General features: G+C 43.8%; 1 protein-coding gene across 1 annotated transcript in view; it reads left to right on the top strand.

Moving 5' to 3' along the window:
- The window catches only part of GRM5 (glutamate metabotropic receptor 5), a gene marked incomplete at both ends in the record, with an annotated part of 252,987 nt that overhangs the window by 185,532 nt on the left and 44,883 nt on the right, over window positions 1-22,572 (top strand). The window contains 3 exons of the mRNA XM_083362593.1: window positions 11,921-12,167; window positions 13,947-14,115; window positions 16,154-16,280. Of these exons, the coding sequence (XP_083218719.1) occupies window positions 11,921-12,167; window positions 13,947-14,115; window positions 16,154-16,280 (543 nt within the window). The remainder of the gene's footprint in view (window positions 1-11,920; window positions 12,168-13,946; window positions 14,116-16,153; window positions 16,281-22,572) is intronic.

Raw genomic sequence — 22,572 nt, 5'->3', positions numbered from 1 at the left:
TCGAGATTCATCCTACCTTTCAAAGGAATGTAAAAGAACGCTATTTATCCTCAAACAGGCTGATTATTATGATTATACACGTCAGAGTTACTGGAGCGACTCCAATTGCTGTTAAATGACTAGTGTAATTAATTGCACAGTGCATGCACACTTAATTTTGAGGATGAATACTTTGCGAAAGTTTTGCATATTGCAACATCATCTGCTGCTCAGCGTTTCACTTAATTTCAATTAAAATGCATTTTGTGGGCCATCCTTTTTCAAAGCTATTGTGCTTGTTATTTTTAATTAGAAAGAGACACAAGTTGAGATAAGTATGGCTGTTTCCTTTTCATCCCTCTCTTGTTTATGCTTTTTGCTACTATGTAAGTATTTATGTATGCATTTAGTGGATTTATTCAGTCTCCTCCACAAAATGACACAGGATGGGATACAATTATTTAAAAAAAAACAACAGGGCGAACAGGAATAAGCTGTTGTACGATATAATGTATAATGTATATAATGTACTTTTCATGTATTAAAAAGAAATGCAAACTTATTACAGAGGCAATCCAACAATGAATCATACTGGATAAGATTACAAAAGGTCTCTCATCAGCTTCTGAGAAAAAGTGCTTTTTCCAAAAAAAGCAACTGAACTTTCTTGGGTTGGGTTTTTTTCCCCTTGAAAACACTTTGCTTCTCATCCAAGAAGCTCCATCAGTTCTGAAGTCCTGTTCAGTTCAGAACTGAAGAAGTGTCTTGGATGAGATGTAAAATGTTTTCGGGGGGGGGGGGAACCCCAAGTAAGTTCAGTTGCCTTTTGGAAAAAGCACCTTGGGGACAACCATGACCTGGATGATTGAGAATCTCCATAGACTTCTGAGAGAAACCTTGGTCTTTAAGACGTTGAGAAAAGCAGGCTGGCTTTCTGATTCTTTGGTGATAGGCATTCTTTAAGTCATTTAGCAACGGAATAGAAAGACGTTTTGTGGCAGGGAATGCAGGAATAGTCAAGGGTCACCATCATGGGGGATTCTCCTTCGGGAGAAGGGCGGTATACAAATTAAATTAATAATAATAATAATAATAATAATAATAATAATAATAATAATAATAATAATAATAATAATAATAATAATATCCAATTGTTGAAGGAAAAGTCTTGGTTCAGTCCAAGCCGGGGATAAACAAAATGGAGACTGCTTTAGAAAGAAGGTTGCAGTTTATTGAAGAGGAGAGCCAGACAGGAAGATGGCTCTGGAAGAAAAGGGAGCGAGCACATGTAGGGAGTGGGTTTTTATACTCTCCGGGGCTTTTGTTTGGAGTTGTTTCCTGTTCCTGTTTGAGACTTTGTATTTTCTGTGTCATGTATTTTGACCTGAGTCTGGGTGTGTCCTTTGGCGTGTCCTTTGGCATCTGTGGGTTAATCCTATTATGTCCTGTCTTAGAATTTGGGTGGAGTATATAGATTTTAGGTGTCTTTGTCTTCTTAATCTTCTAGCTGGGGGCCTCCAACTTTCCTGGATTATTTACATCTGTATTTCTACAGAGCTGGTTTCTGCTTCAGGGAGGGAGACTTGGGGCTGTTAAGAAAAACTGGGCATGCTTTTCTGCCTCTTTAAGATCCTTTGAGAAAATCTATTTTTCTGTCCTTTTAAAATATTTCCTTCTCTGGGGGGGGCTGACTTCCCACACTATCCTTCTTGAATCTTGCCATTTCCTCCACCTCCATTCTAATCCATGAAGGAGGAACAATTATACCATAATAGAAGCTTAACAAAGAGGTTTGAAAATTACTGTAATGTTTGGGCTAACCTGTTGACTGTCCCCCCCTTTCTTTCTACATATATATTATGATAGATTCTCTCATATGGAAGATTTCTTTCTTTAATATAGTATTTTTGTCATGTAAGAATGGGAAAGCTTATAATTAATCTATAGACCTGTCGTGTAAAGGGAGGAGAACCTACAAGGTTTTTTAAAAAATATTTCAGAACCCAGCAGGGTGGATTCTTTATATTCAGTGTTAGATATTTTTGACATTTTGGGGGGTGTCGTTTTTTTCCTTTCTTTTGTGCACACCAAAAACCCAATTTTTCCCTCTATTGTTACTGTTCACTGTTAGTTGCCACACACACAACAGCCCAATGCACGCAGAGAAGTTCCCTGACGATGGGTTTCCGGCATGTGTCCAAACATTCGGAAGACAAAACCTTTGGTCCCAGTGACCGACCAAGATTGGATCCTGCCACATTATCCTGGGACACGTATATTTTGCCTTCATTCATTAGTTTTTCTGTTTTGTATTTTATCCTTGTTGGCAAAATGAAAATAAACGTGTTTGAAAAAAGAGAAGGAGGAGCAATTGAAAGCCAGTGTGGTATAGTGGTTGGGAGGAATGACCTATGGGCAGTGGTGGGATTCAGCCAGCTCGCATTGGTTCAGCAGAATCGGTAGCTAAATTTTGTTGAATTTAGAGAACTGGCTGAATGTACACTACTTCCGGAAGTCTGTTCTAGGTCTGGGAGGCCTGGAGGAAGCCTCTCAGGCCTAGGACGGCCCACCGGAAGGGTGTGGATGCCACTTCTGGAAGTCTGTTCTAGGCCTCGGAGGCCCAGGCCTGCATCCATGCAGAGAACTGGTTCTTCAGGTATTTGAATCCCGCCGCTGCCTACGAGCCATGGTTAAATGAGGCTCCCACCCCATTGTTGTGAAATAAAGAGCCCTCCCTTAACTTCAGGTGACAACTCAATTTCTTGTTTCGGTAAATGATGAAAAGGGGAAAAAAACAAAACCTGGTGGGACAAGCACATGGCACAACATAGGAGATCAAACCCATCAGGATGAGATTCAGTGGTCCACCTGCATTTGTAAGACAAAGGTCACTCTTTTGAAGACAGCCAAGTCCACATTTTGGATAGAGAGGACCACTGGTTTGAAAGATCAAGGAGGCCATTTATTTTAACAATGAGCAGCCCTCTCTCAACAGAGGGGGAAGGATAACACACCACCTATCTCCAGTCTACAGCGCAGTTCTCACAGCAGTTCCAAGAAGATTCCACAACCAATTGCTCTTTGATTCAGCTGACTCAGAGGGCAAGAGACTGCTAACCACCAGATGACTGCAAAGAAACACAATCTTTCCATCCCCCACCCACCCAAAATCCAGTCAGAACCCATCCTTCCATCCCCCCACTCTCCAGTCTCAACTGTCAGTACCTATCCTTCCACCCCTCCACCATCAGAACTGATGAAGCTTCTTGGATGAGAAAGTAGATGTTTTGTTCTTCTTCCTCAAGGGAAAAAAAACCCAGTCCAGTTGCTTTTTGAAAAAGTGTCTTTGAGGCAACCATGACCTGGATGACTGAGAATCTCCACAGACTGACTGGTGGGAAGACATTGTTCCAACTTCGTGATTTCTGCGATGGGCAGGAAATAGGATCCTTGCCGCATTTTGTCCTACCATTTCAGCTCCAGAAAGAGGACAGGTTGCAGCATTTGGAATGCTTCTATGGAAATGGAAATAATCCTGATTTAAATTGCCAGGTTTTACATCAGTGCCATGGTGACTGCTCTCTGCTCAAGCTGGTTTCCCATTACAGAGAAACTGTAAATACACACACAGCCATTAACAACGCATGAGTCTGAAAAAGCACCGTGGCAAAGTCATTCTTTGTAGTCTTTCATAAAATGCACCAATAATGGGCCTCTTTCCTCTCCTACCCACATCCCTTCTGTTCTTTTCTTCTAAAGCTGCTTGGGTGAACAATGTAGCCTTCTGCAAACAGCTCTGAACAGCACAAAGGCTCTGTGTGCTGCAGAAACTTTGCCTCTCCCCAGAATAAAAGAGCAAGGCAGATCCCGTGTGAGTTTATCCAAACTGAGAGCAAACATTCAAACAATCATTTCAGTGCCTCCCTTGTCATGCACCTCACCATTTCCAGTTTCCTCAAATGACTTTTTTTCTTCTCTTGGTACCGTACTGCTGCAGAGCCCTTAACTACCTCTTAGCATAAGTGTACGATGCCATCTGAACTTGTGAAAAAAGGCCATGCTGAATTACATGATTCATATAAAATTACCTTCTGCAAGATCTGATGATGACTTCAAACTGAATGGCTTTCCAAAAAAAAAAGATGCTATATATACATACACACACACACACACATATATATACAATATATATATATATATATACAATACATATATATACATACAGTATAATAATATAATATATATATATGTGTGTGTGTGTGTGTGTAAGGGACGCAGTGGCTCAGTGGGTTAGGACGCTGAGCTTGTCGATCAGAAGGTCGGCAGTTTGCCGGGTCGAATCCTGAGTGCCGCGTAGCAGAGTGAGCGCCTGTTATTCGTCCCAGCTTCTGCCAACCTAGCAGTTCGAAAGCACCTAAAAAATGCAAGTAGAAAAATAGGGACCACTCCGATGGGAAGGTAACAGCGTTCCGTGTGACGTCGCACAACGTATTGGGACGGTTTTGCCTTTGCCGGCAATGGGGTGGGCGTGGCTTCCGGATGACACATCCAGCCCACGGGCCAGCTGTTTAACACCCCTGCCCTATACTATTCCGGAGAAGTGGCTGTCCAGTCTCTTCTTAAAAGCCTCCAGTGATGAAGCACCCACAACTTCTGGAAGCAAGCCATTCTACTGCTTAATTGTTCTCACTGTCAGGAAATTTCTCCTTAATTCCAGGTTGCTTCCCTCCTTGATTAATTTCCATCCATTACTTCTTGTCCTGCCTTCAGCTGCTTTGGAGAATAAGTTGAGCCAGCATGTCTCGCTCAGAAATTCTGGGTGTTGAAGTCCACAAGTCATAAAAGAGCCAAGGTTCCCCACCTCTGTAATCTAGTGGCTTGCCCTGTCAGTGTTGGTGGAGGTGGTCTTACAAGCTCTTTAGTTGGGCTGTTTACTGTTAGGCTCTTCGTCAGTTCCTTGATTGATTATTTCTTGATTGTTGGTCTGATGTCAATCTTGGTGTTAATCTCTGCTCATCTGAGTTCTGATTGCTGGTGTGTATGTGTGTGTGTGGTAGTGGGTGTGGTAGTAGGTGTTTGGCAGGTACATTGAGAGGGCAAGCCACCAGAATATAAACTGACAGCAAACCCCATTCCTTACTAGCAGTGATGCTACCTAGTTTGGGTAATGAAATATCTGCAAGAAAACAACCATGCTCTAAGAGCACCAAGGATCCCCCTTATTTAAACCCCGAGCCACATATATTTCCCTTCATTTGATATGATCACTAATGATCTAAGACTAGTAGTTGCTTATAAGAATTTAAAGAAGCCATTAGACAGTTTTTGCTGTGGGATCCTTGGTGTTCTCTGAGCTTGATGGGTTTCTTGCAGGCATTTCATTACCCAAAACTAGGTAACATCATCCGTGCTAATAAGGAGTGCAGTTTGCTGTGAGTTTATATTCTGGTGGCTTGCCTGTCAGTGTTGGTGGGGGGAATCTTCTTTTTTAGGCTGATTGCTGTTGGCTTCTTTGGCAATTTCTTGATTGGGGTATTTGATGGATGGTCAAATGTTAATTTTGGAGTTAATCCATGCTGATCTGGGTGCTGATTGCTGGTGGAGAGGTGCTGGAGGCTTTGGGTTCCTTTTTGGGCTGGGTGATTGTCCCTTTTGCATAGTCTATGATGCTGTTAATGTTTATGTGTCTATTGATGGCTGATTTGTCAGAGTGCCAGCTTCTAGAAATTCCCTGGCATTTTGTGGATTTGGCTTGGTCTGGGATGGTCACATTAACTTCAACCAATGTAGAGTTTAAAGAAACAACAACTTGCATTGTCTGTCTCTGTTGTCTAGGAGTAGACAAATCCATTCAAGGTTTGCAACTAGTACTAGCAATAGCAATAGCACTAGCACTTAGATCAGGGGTGCCAAACTGCCAGCCCGCGGGCCGGAGCGTCACGGAGAAACCGCACCCATCCCACTTTCGGCAATGGGAAAAACTACCGATACGTCGCGCGACATCACGTGACGTCACGAGTTTGACATGCCTGACTTAGATGTATATACTGCTTCATAGTGCTTTACAGCCCTCTCTAAGTGGTTCACAGAGTCACTCTATTGACCCCAACAATCTGGGTCCTCATTTTAGCAACTTCAGAATGACGGAAGGCTGAGTTAACTTTGAGCTGGTCAGGATCAAACTGCTGGCAGTCAGCAGAATCAGCCTGCAATGCTGCATTCTAACCACTGCGCCATCACAGCTCTTTATAAGAGCAACACTGTTATCTCCAGGGTGCCTCACCACATATCATATGATGGTTGTAGATCAGGCATGTCAAACTCACAACGTCATGTGACATCACGTGATGTATCGCAACTTTCCCCCCGTTGCTGGCAATGGGGAGGGCGTGGTTTCGTCATGATGCATCCGGCCTGCGGGCCAGCAGTTTGACATGCCTGTGGTAGATCAAGATGGAGAGGAAGTCACGGATATTTAACAAGCCAAATTTCTGGACAGCAGCAGAAAATGCCAACGCAGAAGGAACAAAGCAAGACCCAGTGGGAACTGTATGGTCTTGGAAGATAAATGAACACATGCCTCTGAGTGATTAGCACCACCAAGCAACAGATACATTCTGCACATTATAAGATCAAATAATGCAGACTGTATAATAATGAATTTGACAGCAACAGAGGAAATGTATATGTAGGTGGGAAAATAATAAGGCAGGTGGGGCGATAATGATAGAAAATCTCAGACTCCACTCCAATGGGAAATCATCCCACTTTTATGAAATCTTAGCAAATATGGTTTGAGCAGCTATCTTTCCAATGCCAGTGTCGTTTTTATAATCAGAGCTACTCCAGGGGCACTGTAATTAGGCCCTACACTGTAGAATGGTAGACCAAAATTAAAAACATGTCCGTTGACTAGGGCAAGTTGCCCCTAAAACCCAAAGGGTTCTAAATTGATGCTCCTTGCATTCTTAATCATGTGTCTGAGTGTGTCTTTGTGTAGCAGATGTTGTAATTGCTGTACGTTCTGTAAAAGCCTTGTGCTCCAATCTGGCATACATATGCATGTGTATAGAGATATTATTGCTTACATACTTCTCTTAGGCTCATTGTAAGTAGAAAAGATAAAATTATCCAGCAGAAGGAAAGCCGATTTTATTATTTGATGTAGGGATCCAAAAAAAATTTAATCTTTCTTTATTCTTTTTACAGCAGTGGGTTAGAAGGGAGTTAGTTTTAAATTAAAACAATTCCAAGTTTGTTTTCAGTTAAATTACCTTCACCTGGTTAACTGTGTACTGCAAAGGGTATATAACCACATCAAATGGTTTACAAACTCTGTGTCCAGCTCAGCCCAAAACAATGTGGAACAATTCAGCGGAGTTTAGTTCTTTATTTGCTTACGCACAGCAACAGAATCTTGCCAGACTAAACTCTTACTGTTCCCTACCTAATAACAGATATACCGAGGATGATTCTAAGGAGTGACTATCTTTACTTTCTTCCTCTGTTTCCTATCCAGCCTTGGAATGTGCCCTCTTGTCTTCCAAGATTAAGTTTAGAGATTTAAAATGGAAAAAAACAAGGTTCTCCATTACACAACTTGCTCTCAGATTGTTGCAGCACAGATCATGTCTCCCAAACATGGGTAGTGCCCAGGTCATACTTTCTGGTTTCTGAAAGTTTTAGAGATATGATGAGGCTTTGCCACTATTGTGCTGGCTCTCAGAAAGGGCATGAGTATTTTGTTTTACAAAAATAGTGATGCTTGCCAGGGGTTATTTGATTGTATGCTGCAAGAACTATCACAACAGAAATTGAACTCGATAAACAGTTGACTAGGTGAAATATGCTACAGTATGTCAATAAGGCTAGAATGAATCAAAGTCATAATCCATGGCAAAAATGATGGATGGATGGATGGATGGATGGTTAATTGGTTGGTGTGTTGATTATGAACCATCAGTTCAGTGATGATTCTTAAAAAAAATCACATAAATAAAGGTTCACCAGGATGACGTAACCATTTCTCAGCTTGGCTTTTCCAATCTTTCAACAGTGCACCCATCACTGATGTAATTAATCCCATCTAGTTTGTTGCTGATTGTTGTCTTTTCATCTTTCCTGTCATCATGGAGATCTCAGATAATGTGGCCAGAATTTGATAATTTGATTCATTTCGGTCTTAAAGTGACAAATTTGAATTGATTTGTTGCATGGTCCGTTTGTTTGATTTCTTGGCTACCCATGGCATTCTCAAGGGGTTCGGAATTCTTGATGTTCTCTGTTCTTGGTTGTTTGCTTGCAGATGTTTCGTTACCCAACTAGGCAACATCATCAGTACAGGGGACAGCGGGGTCTGCTGCCTGTGTATACTGTATATAGTAGCTTTCCTTACCAGTTTTGGTGGAAGTGTGGTTTCCTACTTGGTTACTCTTTGATTATTTTATTGATTGATTGATTGATTGATTGATTGATTGAATTTCTATACCGCCCTTCTCCCAAAGGACTCAGGGCAGTGTACAGGGCAGTAAAAGCTTTACATACAAAAGTTAAAATAAAATAAAATTAATTAAGCCCTAACAATAAATAATTAAAAATACCCCAAACCCTTAAACCAGGCCGGCCTGTTCAAATAAATAGGTTTTCAGATCACGGCGGAAAGAGCGAAGGTCGGGAGCCATCCGGAGCTCAACCGGTAATTGAGTCCAAAGGGCTGGCATGCCCACAGAGAATGCTCTCCCCCTGGGGGCCGCAAGCCGACACTCTCTGACTGATGGCACCCTGAGGAGGCCCTCTCTGTGGGAGTGCACAGGACGAAGGGAAGTTGATGCCGGCAACTTAGAGTATTGTTTTCTACCTGATTGTTTGTCTGGTGCTGATCCCTGCTTATCTGACTCTGGCTGCAGAAGGGGGAGATGTTCTAATCTTTGTTTTCTTCCTAGGGCTTTTTATTGTGTGTTTTTTTTCCATTCTGGTTTGAATTATTTTCTTTCTTTCTTTTTTTTTTTGAATGGTTGGTAAATGTGTTTATCTCTATGTCTCCGTTGATGGCTGATTTGTCTGAATGCCAAGCTTCTGGGAATTGTCTACCATGTTTGGATTTGGCTTGATCTAAAATGCGAATAGTTACCCGGTTGAAACTGTCACTGAGTCTGTCCATTTTTCACAAGATTAAGGAGTTTTCACCATTTCTTCTGACTGTTTATTGGTGTTTGTGGACGTGCTTTGCTTGTCTTCTGCCTGTCTGTCCTACATGGTGGCTGTTACGTTGTACGTTGCCGCTCACATCTGTTTGCTCTTCTTTGGGCCCTTTGGTTTGTTTAAGATGTTTTGAAGGATTTTAGATGGTTTGTGTGCCACAAAGGTGCCAAACGGTCGTGCTCATCAGCTGGTTGTTTCTGAGATATCTTTAATATAGGGGAGGGTTGCACCGTTCGTGGACTGTAGCTGATGACTAGCACTGCTGATGTTACTGTACCTAGTTTGGGTAATGAAACATCTGCAAGCAAGCAAGCAAGCTCAGGGAACAGCAAGGACCCCTCATGTCAACCCCGAGCTACAAATATTCTCCTTTGTTTGGTAACATTTCTGGGTTCTGATGGAAAGCAAGAATCCTGAGCAAAATGGCAGAGGCTGTGTATATTCCATCATTTCACTCCTCAGTGATCATGCTGCTCAGAGCCATCTGTTGGGGATGCTTTAATTTCTGCACTGAGCAGGGGGTAGGGACTCAATTACTTAAACGCCCTTCCCCCATAGCTCCAGGATACTACTGAAGATCACTGGTTGGGTTTTGATGCAAGTAATAGCAGAAACCCAGAGATCTGAAACAGCCTAGCCCATCAGCAGCTGTTTGGCAGGCTGCTGAAGGCCATGGGGAAGGAGGGCCGCCTGGCAACTTGCTGATAGCCGTTTGGTGGGCTGCCAGAAAGCGTGGGAGGAGAAGACATCAGTAGCTATCTGCATGGGGACCACTGGAAGCCAGGGATGATCTGCCTCTGCTCTGCGTCCCGTGAGCCAATGGGAGGTTAGACTTTCAATCTGAGCGTGAACTGGAAATTCTGAGAAAGTATTTTTCTCTCTCTGTTTCCATGCGGTTTCCACTTCATTCACTCACACCCTTTAGTTCCCATTTCTTTTTTTCCCATGAACGCTGCTCTAAAAACCTCCTTGTTTTTCTTCGTCAACATTTCGTGACCGGTGATTCCCTCGCTGTGTTAGATTTAGGCTATACCCACCTTAACCCTTCGGTGTACTTGCAACTTTGGAACTGCTATCCTCCTCGTTCGTAGAGAAATAATGGCTTTGATTCCTATTTGCACAAATGAAATAAATAAATAAAAATACTACGTCGGAGGAGGAGGAAGAGGAGGAGGAGGAGGAGGAGACCTTCCCATTCTAAGCTCTAAGCCAGTGGTGGCGAACCTAAGGCACGTGTGCCAGAGGTGGCACTCAGAGCCCTCTCTGTGGGCATGCGCTCCATTGCCCCAGCCCCATCTCTCCCTGCGGCCCCCCCACACCAGCAGCACCCCTGGAGGAGAGTCACCCCCAAGCACGGCCTGCGCAGAGTAGTGCAGCCAAGGACATGGCAGCCAGGCAGCGGGGACAAAACTCCGCCCTCGCACCTCATCACGTGCAGATGATGCTGCAGGGCGCAGGCAGAGGGTGTGGCCGCCATGGCGCTGCTGGGCTGCCTGGCTGATCTGCGGCAGGCCGTGGAAGCGGTGGGTGGCCCTGCAGGTGGGTGGAGCACGGGGCGGGGATGGAGCGGGCAGGGCAGGGGCAGAGTGGGCGGGGAGACGGGGACTCGGTCTCTAAAAGGTTCGCCATCACTGCTCTAAGTTCTGAAGAACCCAGAAAGGAAACTGACCTTGGAAACACAGCAGGAACTGAGAACTATATGAGCTGTGGTGGCATGGTGGTTAGAGTGCAGTACTGCAGGCTACTTCCGCTGACTGCTGGCTGACTGCAGTTTGGCAGTTTGATCCTCACTGGCTTGAAGTTGACTCAGCCTTCCATCCTTCCGAGGTCAATAAAATGAAGACCCAGATTGTTGGGGGCAATAGGCTGACTCTGTAAACCACTTAGAGAAGGCAGTGTGTATCAGTGTCGTGAAGCAGTGTGTATAAGTCTAAGTGCTATTGCTGTATGATAACAAAGCAAGAAGAAGAGCATTTCCGTTAATAGAATAGTAGAAGTGCATAAGAATATTACATAGGGTAATCTAGGGTTATATAAAGTGGGTTTTCCTATTTTGGGGGGCGGGGAAGGGGGAGGAAATGACTGTAGGGCATGAATGGTATCCTTAGCAAAACACCACAGAACACTTTTCCTTTCCAGACAAATAGTATTCATGAACGTCCAGTGGAAGATGTAAGAGCCCCACTTGGAATTGTTTATAATGGCCGTTGTCCCTACAAGGTCCTTCTGTACTCAGTGGCTCCCACCATTTTGAACAGAAAATGGGTTTCCACCCAACATCTTTCAAGCCACAACACAGGGGAGGCTTTGCAAACACGTGCTTTGACGTTGGCAGGCCACTTCAGCAATCTAATGCTATTTCGTCGTCATGGCAATATTTTTGGTGGTAGGGAAATTTCTTGTTTTTTTCGTGGTTCACATGCCAGGGAACACTTTCTTCCAACTGTTCTTTTTAGCGAAGACCTTTGTTGAGATGCCAGACCCCGATTGGTTTGAAGCCACTTACCGAAAGAACGGGTGGGTTGGCTTCCATGAAAATAACTACTTGCTGACCCGGTTGAGAGTCAGACCTGGTGTGCAAAGAGAACTGCAGCGTTGCCTAAATACAGACACTTTCATTTATCCTAGCCTGCCAAGAGAGAGAAAAAGAGGAAAAACGTACAGTGAGCAGACAATGAATAAAGTATATTTTTGTTCATCTGAAAACGGCAGCAATCATTATATGTTCTTCTCTTCACAGGTAACTTGACCTTACAAGCACAACATGTGCAAGATTCCAAGATGGGGTTTGTGATTAATGCGATATACTCCATGGCCTATGGTCTACACAACATGCAAACGACACTGTGTCCAGACTATGCGGGTCTTTGCGATGCCATGAAGCCAATTGATGGACGGAAACTCCTGGATTCGCTGATGAAGGCCAACTTCACCGGGGTTTCTGGAGATATGATCTCATTTGATGAAAATGGAGACTCACCAGGACGGTACTGTATATATTTCACCATCTAGAAAACACAGAATGCCTTGGCTCGCTACTTACTCCACGACTTACAACTGTTCATTTAGTGACCATTCAAAGTTACAACGGCACTGAAAAAAGTGACTTATGACCATTTTTCACACTTATGACCATTGCGGCATCCTCATGATCATGTGATCAAAATTCAGATGCTTGGCAACTGATTCATATTTGTGACGGTTGCAGTATCCCTGGGGTCGTGCGATCACGTTGTGCGATCTTCTGACAAGCCAACTCAAATGGGGAAACCAGATTCCCTTAACAACCGTGTTACTAACTTAACAATGGCAGTGATTCACTTAACAGCTGTTACAAGAAGGGCCGTGAAATGGGGCAAAACTCACTTAACAAATGTCTCACTTAGCAACAGAAATTTTGGGCTCAATTGTGGTCGTAAGTCGAGGAGTACCTGTACTCAATTTCTTTAATAAAATAAGATAGATAGGTTAACCTTTATTGTCATCTTTTTATGGTGAACATACTGGCACACATTAAAAATGAAATTCTGTTGCTGCTCTCTCAAAAGAATACACACACACACACACACACACACACACACACACACACACACATATATATATACATATACTTTTGAGAGAGCAGCAACAGAATTTCAACACACACACACACACACACACACACACACACACACACACACACACACATATATATATATATATATATATATATATATATATATATATATATATATACATACACTTTTGAGGGAGCAGCAACAGAATTTCATTTTTAATGTGTGCCAGTGTGTTCACCATAAAATAATGACAATAAAGGTTATCTTATCTATCTTATTTTAATAGAATAGAATAGAATAGAATAGAATAGAATAGAATAGAATAGAATAGAATAGAATAGAATAGAATAGAATAGAATAGAATAGAGCTGCAAGGAACCTTGGAGGTCTTCTAGTCCATATATACTGTATATTCTATTCTATTCCTATTCTATTCTATTCTATTCTATTCTATTCAAGAGAAGGACGAGGGGTGACATCATAGTAGTCTTCCAATATTTGAGGGGTTGCCACAAAGACGAGGGAGTCAGGCTATTCTCCAAAGCACCTGAAGGTAGGACAAGAAGCAACGGATGGAAACCAATCAAGGAGAGAAGCAGCCTAGAACTAAGGAGAAATTTCCCAACAGAACAATTAATGAGTGGAACAACCTGCCTCCAGAAGTTGTGAATGCTCCAACACTGAAAGTTTTTAAGAAAAGACTGGACAGCCATTTGTCTGAAATGGTAGGGTTTCCTGCCTATGCAGGGGGTTGGATTAGATGACCTCCAAGGTCCCTTCCAACATCATCATCATCATCATCATCATTTATAATCACTGTCCAGTTTGAATACATAGTGGAAAGAGGAAACTTGAAAGTTCACAAGGTTGATACTATATGGAACAAAGCTGTGACTGAATTTAGATGTTATTTGGAATATGTCAATATCTAATCTTATAAATACACTACTATGTGTAACTTGTATTCACATTCTGGATTGAATTAAAATCAATAGGATTAATGTTAGATGTGACTTTTACAGTCACATCTAACCTTAATTTAACAGTCATTATCTAACATTAATCCTATTGACTTCAATTCAGTCCGAATTTAACAGCCCAATGAAAAAATGCTGTTGGTTAGCTGTGACCTTATTTTGTGCCTCTCTTCTCATGGAGACCCACACGGATTCAGGCTCAATGGAGTGGTTTCTCTTTTTTGTTGGAAAGGTATGAGATCATGAACTTTAAGAAAATGAAGAAGGATCAATACGATTACATCAACGTCGGAAGTTGGGACAACGGTGAGCTGAAGATGGCCGACGATGAAATTTGGGCAAAGAAAAGTTTGGTCATCAGATCTGTGTGCAGTGACCCTTGTGAAAAAGGAGAGATTAAGGTGAATCTACATGGTTTGGAATTGGCGATCCAACCGATCCCAGTTGCCTAGGGCAACACTACAGAGCCTCCCACACATGCACACACAATTATTTTTATTTATTTCTTTATCAAAGTTTTCAAAGCGCCCATCTGCCTCACGGAGAGACTCTGAGTGGTGTACAATAAAGGATTAAAAACATAAAACCCTATATAAAATTTTAAAAGAGGCAAGCAATGTTAAAAGTTAATTAGTTAATTAATTTGCCACCCACAGTAGCCCTATGGCACAATAGTTGGTAAATAAATTATTATTATTATTATTATTATTATTATTATTATTATTATTATTATTATTATTATTATTATTATTATTATTATTATTATCACAGTCAGCCAGATGTTCACACTGGATTTGGCATTTTTGTCTACCTATCGAGTCCTTACCAAGGACCTGGGATAGGCAGATGTGGATGTTTGATGGTATTATAGATATCGTTGCAGGATGGAAGCACTTCCTAGTAAGGCTGCCTTTTGCAATTGACTAATGGCGAATTTGTCCATGCCAATGGTGTTCAAGAGGTGCTCCCGTTGTTTTGGGATTGCACCCAAGGCGCCTATTACTATTGGTACCACCCTTGCTTGCCTTTGCCACAGTCTTTCTATTTCTATTTGTAGGTCTTTGCATTTTGTTATCTTCTCCAGTTCTTTCTCGTCTATTCTGCTGTCTCCAGGCACTGCCATGTCCACTATCCAGACTTTTTTTGTCTTTCTTATCGACAATTGTTAGATCCGGGGTGTTATGTAGCAGGTGCCTGTCTCTTTGAATTCTAAACTCCCAGAGCAATTTAACTTCTTCATTTTCTATGGTCCCACCAGTTGTTGTTGTTATTATTACTGTTATTATTAAATAATGGAAGATGGGGGGGGGCTTTCTGGGTGCTAGCCAGCCCTGCAGCTAGGTGCTCCTGTGTGCACCCCAAGTAAGGCTGCAGAGCCACGTATTCGCAGCTTTCCGGAAGGCCAGGAGAACAGGGGTATGTCTCACACATGTTCCACAGGGCAGGGGCAACAGCCGAAAAGGGTCTCTTCCTGGAAACCCCCCCCCCCAATCAGAAATCTTTGACCATTAGGGTCTGCAAAATACCTTCCTTCCCTGCCTGCCTCTGTGGAATGGGCTGATGTGACGAGGCAAAAACGGTTCCATAGGTAACCTGGCCCCATTCTACGTAAGCTTTTAAAGGTCATAAGCAACCCTTTGAATTGGACCTGGAAGCACATTTACCCCGGTTCTTGGCAGATTCTGGTTCAGAGACAGTGATGACAACATTAATTGTTTTCCAGGTTAAGCTCACAAGCTTTCAGAGTTAGAGTCTTAGTCTTGTGACTAACATATATATACGGAAATGGTCTGGAATCATTGTATGTGAAGTCCTTGGTGTTCTGAGCTTGGTTGTCTTCCTGCAGATGTTTCATGACCAAACTAGGCCACGTCATCAGCACTAGCCCTGATGATGTTACCTAGTTTGGTCATGAAACATCTGCAAAAGAACAAACAAGCAAACAAGCTCAGAAAGCACCAAGAACTCCACAGTTCAGCCCTGAACTACAAATATTCCCTTCTATCAGTATCATTGTATGTGTGTTGGGCAGCTATATAAATTTGTTTAATCCATAAATAATCCATAAGTAAATAAATTAAATGGTAAATTTGAAATCCAGCAGAATGTCCCTTCTCTCAGCCAACCCCAAGGTAAGAACTGACCTGTAGATTTTAAATATTGTAAATGACCGTGATGAGCAAAACATCTTGAATGAGTTGGAGTGCAAAGCTCAGCCCAATGTGGACAAAACGTGAAAACTCCTTTATAAAATGGGCAAGGATCTCTAAACCACTTGCCCAAAAGGGACGGTGAACAACTTTGGCGCTTTTTGTAAAAATGAATGGGTGTCATAAAATAGAAACAAAAGCAGAGTCGTTTTTAAAAAAAAGATAACAAATCATAAACTTTAGAAAACATAAGGAATTTAAAAATAGATTTGCTGTGTGTTGTTCTCAGGTTATCCGCAAGGGAGAAGTCAGCTGCTGTTGGACCTGCACGCCATGTAAAGAGAATGAGTTTGTCTTTGATGAATACACATGCAGGGCCTGTGAGCTGGGATCCTGGCCCAGCCATGACCTCACTGGTAGGTGGAGAATAATAGAACATTGACTTGCAAATAGAAATGGCAACAGAATGTTGAATTTTTGAAGATTTATATTGAAGCCGATGGGGTATTCTCCTCCTCCTCCTCCTCCTCCTCCTCCTCCTCCTCCTCCTCCTCCTCCTCCTCCTCCCCACCCTATCAGCATATATAATTATATGAAGCTTTGGCTTTTAGTTAGTTCCACCATCTTACAACTTTCTTGCTACCTTCAAAATATATTTATGGAAACTTTAGGATTCACTGGATCTGGGTACTGTTGATGTCATGGTTCCAATAAATGGGACAGTTCAAACAAAATGCAAGCATTGTTTATCTAAAAAGTCTTAATAATGAAACGAAACATCGGCACTCATGGAGGGATGCCAAAATCTGAAATCTCCTCCCCCCAAACCCATCGTAACACACACACAATCCCCGCCCTTATCTACACGTCATAAATCACATTATCCAATTAGTTTTACATATGAGGTTGCACTTCCCATTCTGTACGCGGGCTTTTGTAATCTTCTCAAAATAGCCGTTAGAAAATTCCCTCCCTTCAAGATTCAGAGTGAAGCAGTTTAAACAAAAGGCTGTCTCTTATATTGTCAGTGCAAAAAAACAATGTTTGCACCATTGACAGTTGATAGTTGTGAATGGGTTTACATAATTAAGGTAAAAATAAAGTATTCCCCTATCCAGTCATGTCCAACTCTAGGGGACAGTTCTCATCTCAGTTTCTTAACCAAGAGAACCAGCATTGTCTGAAGACTCTTTCATGGTCATGTGGCCCTAACCCTGCGGGCTCAGGGCAGGGGCGGTGGGGTGGCGGTGGTTATTCGGGAGACCTTATGTCCGAGGGATACCACCGTTGTACAGATAGGCAGGAGTGAGTCCCTCCTCTTGAGATGTGGCCCTCGGGCTCAGTTGGGCCTGTTGCTAACATACCTGGCACCCAGCTGTGTGGCAACAGCCCTGCCCGAGCTGCTCGACACCCTCTCAGGGTTGACGGTGGAGTTCCCCAGACTCATTGTTCTGGGTGACTTCAACCTGCCTTCCCTGGGAGTATCGTCAGAGTTAGCTCGGGAGTTCATGGCCTCCATGACGGCCATGGACCTGACTCAAGTAATTCAGGGTCTGACTCACGGGAGGGGTCACACTCTCGACCTGGTTTTCTTATCTAGACAATGGTTGGATGATCTGGGAGGGGGCTTACCAACTATTGTCCCCCTGTCATGGTCCGATCATTATCTCCTGCGGCTGGTCTTCCGCTATGTCAGTCCCCGCTGCTGGGCTGCGGAACCGACCAGGTGGTTCTGCCCCAGGCGCCTAATGTATCCTAATCGGTTCCAGATGGCGCTTGGGTCTGTTCCTATCTCCCTCACTGACAGCTCGGCCGATGCCTTAGTGGATGCCTGGGAAAGGGCTGCCACTGAGGCACTCGACCGTGTTGTCCCCTTGCGACCCCTAACCCGACGCAGATCCTGGTGGGCTCCGTGGTTTTCTTCGGAGCTCCGGAAGATGAAACGTCGGAGATGGGGTCTAGAGTGCTGTTGGAGATCCAGCCGATCTGAGCCTGACCGATTGCGACTAAGAGCCTTTACAAGGTCTTATCTTGCTGCAATGAGGACGGCGAAGTCTAATTACTTCACTACCCACATCACGTCCGCAGATAATCGCCCAGCCGCCCTTTTTCAGGTTACTCGCTCCCTCCTTCATCAGGAGGAGAGGGAGGATCCCTTGCAGGGACAGGCCGAGGAGTTCAGTCGTCATCTTGCGGATAAAATTGCTCAGATTCGGGCCGGCTTGGACTCTGACTGGACAGAATCTGACAGGGAGGATTCAAGTGGTCTTGAAAGTGTTATCTGGACTGAGTTCGCTCCTATGACCCCCGATGAGGTGGACAGGATCATGAGGAGGCTGAGCTCTACCACCTGTGTATTGGACCTGTGTCCCTCCTGGCTGGTTTATGCAGCCCGGGAGAAGACACGAGGCTGGTTCCAGGCAGTAATAACTGCTTCTTTGAGCAAGGGTGTTTCCCCTTCTGCCTTGAAAGAGGCAGTGGTGAGGCCCCTCCTCAAGAAGCCCACCCTGGACTCGGCGATTTTGAATAACTATCATCCTGTCTCCAACCTTCGCTTTTTGGCGAAGGTTGTTGAGAGTGTGGTAGCACATCAGCTTCCTCTGTTCGTGGAGGAAACTGATTATCACGACCCGTACCAATCGGGTTTCAGACCTGGGCATAGCACAGAGACGGCATTGGTCGCACTGGTGAATGATCTCTGGCGGGCTCGGGACAGGGGTTGTTCCTCTATCCTAGTCCTATTAGACCTCTCAGCGGCTTTTGATACTATCAACCATGGTATCCTACTGTGGCGTCTCAGGGGGCTGGGAGTGGGAGGCACCGTTTTACAGTGGTTCTCCTCCTACCTTCTGGGCCGCTCGCAGTCGGTGTTGACGGGAGGACAGAGGTCCACCCCGAGATCTCTCGTTTGTGGAGTCCCTCAGGGGTCGGTCCTCTCTCCCCTCCTGTTCAACATCTACATGAAGCCGCTGGGTGAGCTCATTTGTGGTTTCGGGGTGGGGTATCACCAGTACGCTGATGATACCCAACTTTTTCTTTCCACCCCGACCCAACCCAGTGATGCCCTCACTGTGATGTCCCGTTGCCTGGAGGCGGTCCGAGTTTGGATGGGGAGAAACAGGCTTCGTCTCAATCCTGACAAGACTGAGTAGCTGTTCATACCGGCATCTCGGGCTCACCAGCTTTCTCCATCATTAACAATAGGGGATGAGGTATTACCCCCCGTTGATAGGGCTCGCAACTTGGGAGTCCTCCTGGATTCACGGCTCAGTTTGGAAGATCATATAGGAGCCGTGACCAGGGGGGCTTTTGCCCAGATTCGCCTGGTGCGCCAGTTGCATCCCTATCTGGACCAAGATGCTCTACGTACAGTCACTCATGCGCTCGTGACCTTCCGGTTAGACTACTGCAATGCCCTCTACATGGGGCTGCCCTTGAGGACCACCCGAAGGATTCAACTGGTGCAGAATTCAGCCGCGTGAGTTTTGATGGGAGCTTCCCGATACTCCCATGTAACACCTCTTCTCCATGAGCTGCATTGGCTTCCGGTTGCCCTCCGGGTGAGATTCAAGGTGCTGGTAATGACCTTTAAAGCCCTAAATGGCTTGGGTCCGGACTATCTAAGGGAACACCTGCTTCTGGCATCATTCTTCCCATCGTCCTGTGTGCCCTCACAGGGAGGGCCTTCTCAGGCTACCGGCGGTTAATGAATGCTGGCGGGTTATTCCCAGGGGAAGGGCTTTCTCTGTGGGTGCGCCTGCCCTATGGAACCAACTACCCACAGAACTTAGGACTGCCCCCGACCTTCGCTCATTTCGCCGGGACCTGAAAACTTGGCTCTTCGATCTGTTTGGTCCAGACTGTGGGGTTGTTAATTTAACTGGGTTTTAGATTTACTCTTGGGGCTTGAATTTAATTTAATTGTTTTATTTGTTTTTAATTTTTTGTATTCATGGTTTTAACTGCCCTGTAAACCGCCCTGAGTCCTACGGGAATAGGGCGGTATACAAATCCAATAAAATAAATAAATAAATAAATAAATAAATAAATAAATAAATAAATAAATAAATAAATAAATAAATGAATGAATGAATGAATGAATGAATAAATGAATAACTATACACCAAGGCACATGGAATGCTGTTACCTTCCCACCAAAGTGGTACCTATTTATCTACTTGCATTTTCGTGCTTTCAGACTGCTAGTTGGCAGGAGCTGAGGCAGGAACGGGAGTTCATACCCTCTGTACCTGGGTCTCGAACATCTGATCTTCTGTTTGACAAGCCCAGCATCTTAACCACTAGGCTACCGCCTCCCCTTTTTGAGTCTAAAAGGAGACTGTTACTAGTATACAAATATTAAAAGAGTTAATAATGCCAGTGCAGATACTTTGATTTCTACTGTGTCCCCAAGTCACACATTTTATTTATGTTTTTCTCCCATTCCCCTCTGTGTGACAACTGATTAGGAGAGAAGTAAAATTTCCAGTATCTTCTTGTTTCTTTTAGTATCCCCTCCATTTTTGCTCTGCTCTCTTTTTCAGTCCCGAAGCAAACCTTTGAATAATGAATGCCAGGGCTGGCTGCAGCTTTTGTCTTTCTTCTAAAGTGACCTGTCGGATTTTGTTGCAATCCACAGGGCTTTGCAATGTTTTTCTATTGCAGTGAAAACAGGCAAGAATCTGATGCCACCTGAAAATAAATTGATCCCAGTGCGAACGTTTGTTGGATCACGGGGACCCTGTACACCACGCATAAAAATTGGATTGCTCTCCAATCGGCTGTCAAGGCTTAGGTTGCCTTTTGAAGTCACTGTTTTAACAATCTAGAAGGCAATTGCTCCTTTTGCAAACCTTATCTGCAAGTTTTCAGTCTGGCTGGCAAATAGTTTAGGGGGGGAAAATCTGCCCCCCTGCCTTAAAGTCTTGTCTCCCTCATCCCCAAGGCTCTGTTTCTCTCTTCTGAAGCAGTAATTGCATATCCCCTGGAAAAAAAGGGGGGGGAAATCATCCCCAATTAGCAGCTGAATGGAAATTAAGATTCTTCCTCATTCAAAATGCCCTTCATGGTGGATCTTGCAAGGCTTACTCAGCTGTCCTTGAAATGCGTCATATGGGAGATTGTTGAAGACCAGTCAGGTCTTCTTCTTCGACACAAGGCAAAGTTGTCCTGGAAAATGGAGGGAGCTGCATTGGGCACAATATTACCCTGGGGCTCTTTGCTTCTCACCAAGTTTCTAGAGGTAAAAGAGATGAGTAGAATGCTCAGCCATGTCATCTGTTAGTGGACCACACTTCTTCAAACAGCAGCCAGGAGACCAGATTTGCAAATATTGACACTGCATGCATAGAAAAGAGCTCCTGGTTTGTGTATCACCCAGACTAAGATATCACCAATATGCTCACCTTGGTCATGTATGTGTTGTATAATTCTCTTTTAATTTCCCTTTTTTTTCCTCTCCCTTTTCTTCCCTTTCCTTCCCCCCTTCTCCCCTATCCACTATTTCTCTCTTCAGTTCCCTATGTCTCTCTTCTCTTCTTCTCTTCTCTTCTCTTCTCTTCTCTTCTCTTCTCTTCTCTTCTCTTCTCTTCTCTTCTCTTCTCTTCTCTTCTCTTCTCTTCTCTCCTCTCCTCTCCTCTCCTCTCCTCTCCTCTCCTCTCTTCCCTTCCCTTCCCCTCTCCTCCCTTCCCTTCTCTTTCTCCCCATCTCCTTTTCTCTATCTCTTCCATTCTCTTCCCTGTAAATCATTTTTTCCTTATTTTTGGCAGCATGGAAATAATTAATTGAGATAAGAATCCAACTGGGATTGAAAACAGTTCAAAGGGCATTTGAATTCTTTAACCCAAGATTTTTGAGGGGGGTCACAATTTAGGTTTAATAGAAATTCTGTACTTGGGAAAATATTATAAGAACTGGATAGAGATGAAAAGATTCTTCTAGGAATGGGTTTGACAGTTTAAACTCAGATGAATCTTTGTTATTGTTGTTAGTTGCAAAGTCGTGTCCGACCCATCGGGACCCTATGGACAATGTTCCTCCAGGCCTTCCTGTCCTCTACCATCTTCTGGAGTCCATTTAAGCTCACGCCTCCTGCTTCAGTGACTCCATCCAGCCACCTCATTCTCTGTCGTCCCCTTCTTCCCTTGCCTTCAACCTTTCCCTGCATTAGGCTCTTCTCCAGTGAGTCCTTCCTCCTCATTAGGTGGCCAAAGTATTTGAGTTTCAACTTCAGGATCTGGCCTTCTAAAGAGCAGTCAGGGCTGATCTCCTCTAGGACTGACCGGTTTGATCGCCTTGCAGTCCAAGGGACTCGCAGGAGTCTTCTCCAGCACCATAGTTCAAAGGCCTCAATTCTTTGGCGCTCGGCCTTTCTTACGGTCAAACTTTCACTGCCATACATTGCAACTGGGAAGATGAATCTATGGTGGGGCAATTCCAGCCACAGGTGCAACCCACTGCCATTGGTTTCCCTCCTTCCATATGTGTGTGTTTGTGCATACACAATACACACATTTGTTCATTTGTTTCTTATTCATTCATTCATTGGAACTGGTGCCTAGTTCATTTGTCTTGAAACATACAAGTAGATGCAATCTTTTTTTAAAGACATAAAGTTTTTTGTAAGTTCTTTTCATCTTTTACTAAAACCCTGGCATACCTGTTGTAGCTTTACCCCTCTTTGTGGATTAGAAGATTCATTTTTAGATT

The sequence above is a fragment of the Vipera ursinii genome, assembly GCF_947247035.1.
Source record: "Vipera ursinii genome assembly, chromosome: 4".
In the NCBI taxonomy this organism is placed as follows: Eukaryota; Metazoa; Chordata; class Lepidosauria; order Squamata; family Viperidae; genus Vipera; species Vipera ursinii.
The sequence above is the reverse complement of the archived record's forward strand: the minus strand, read 5'-3'. Positions and strand labels throughout refer to the sequence as shown.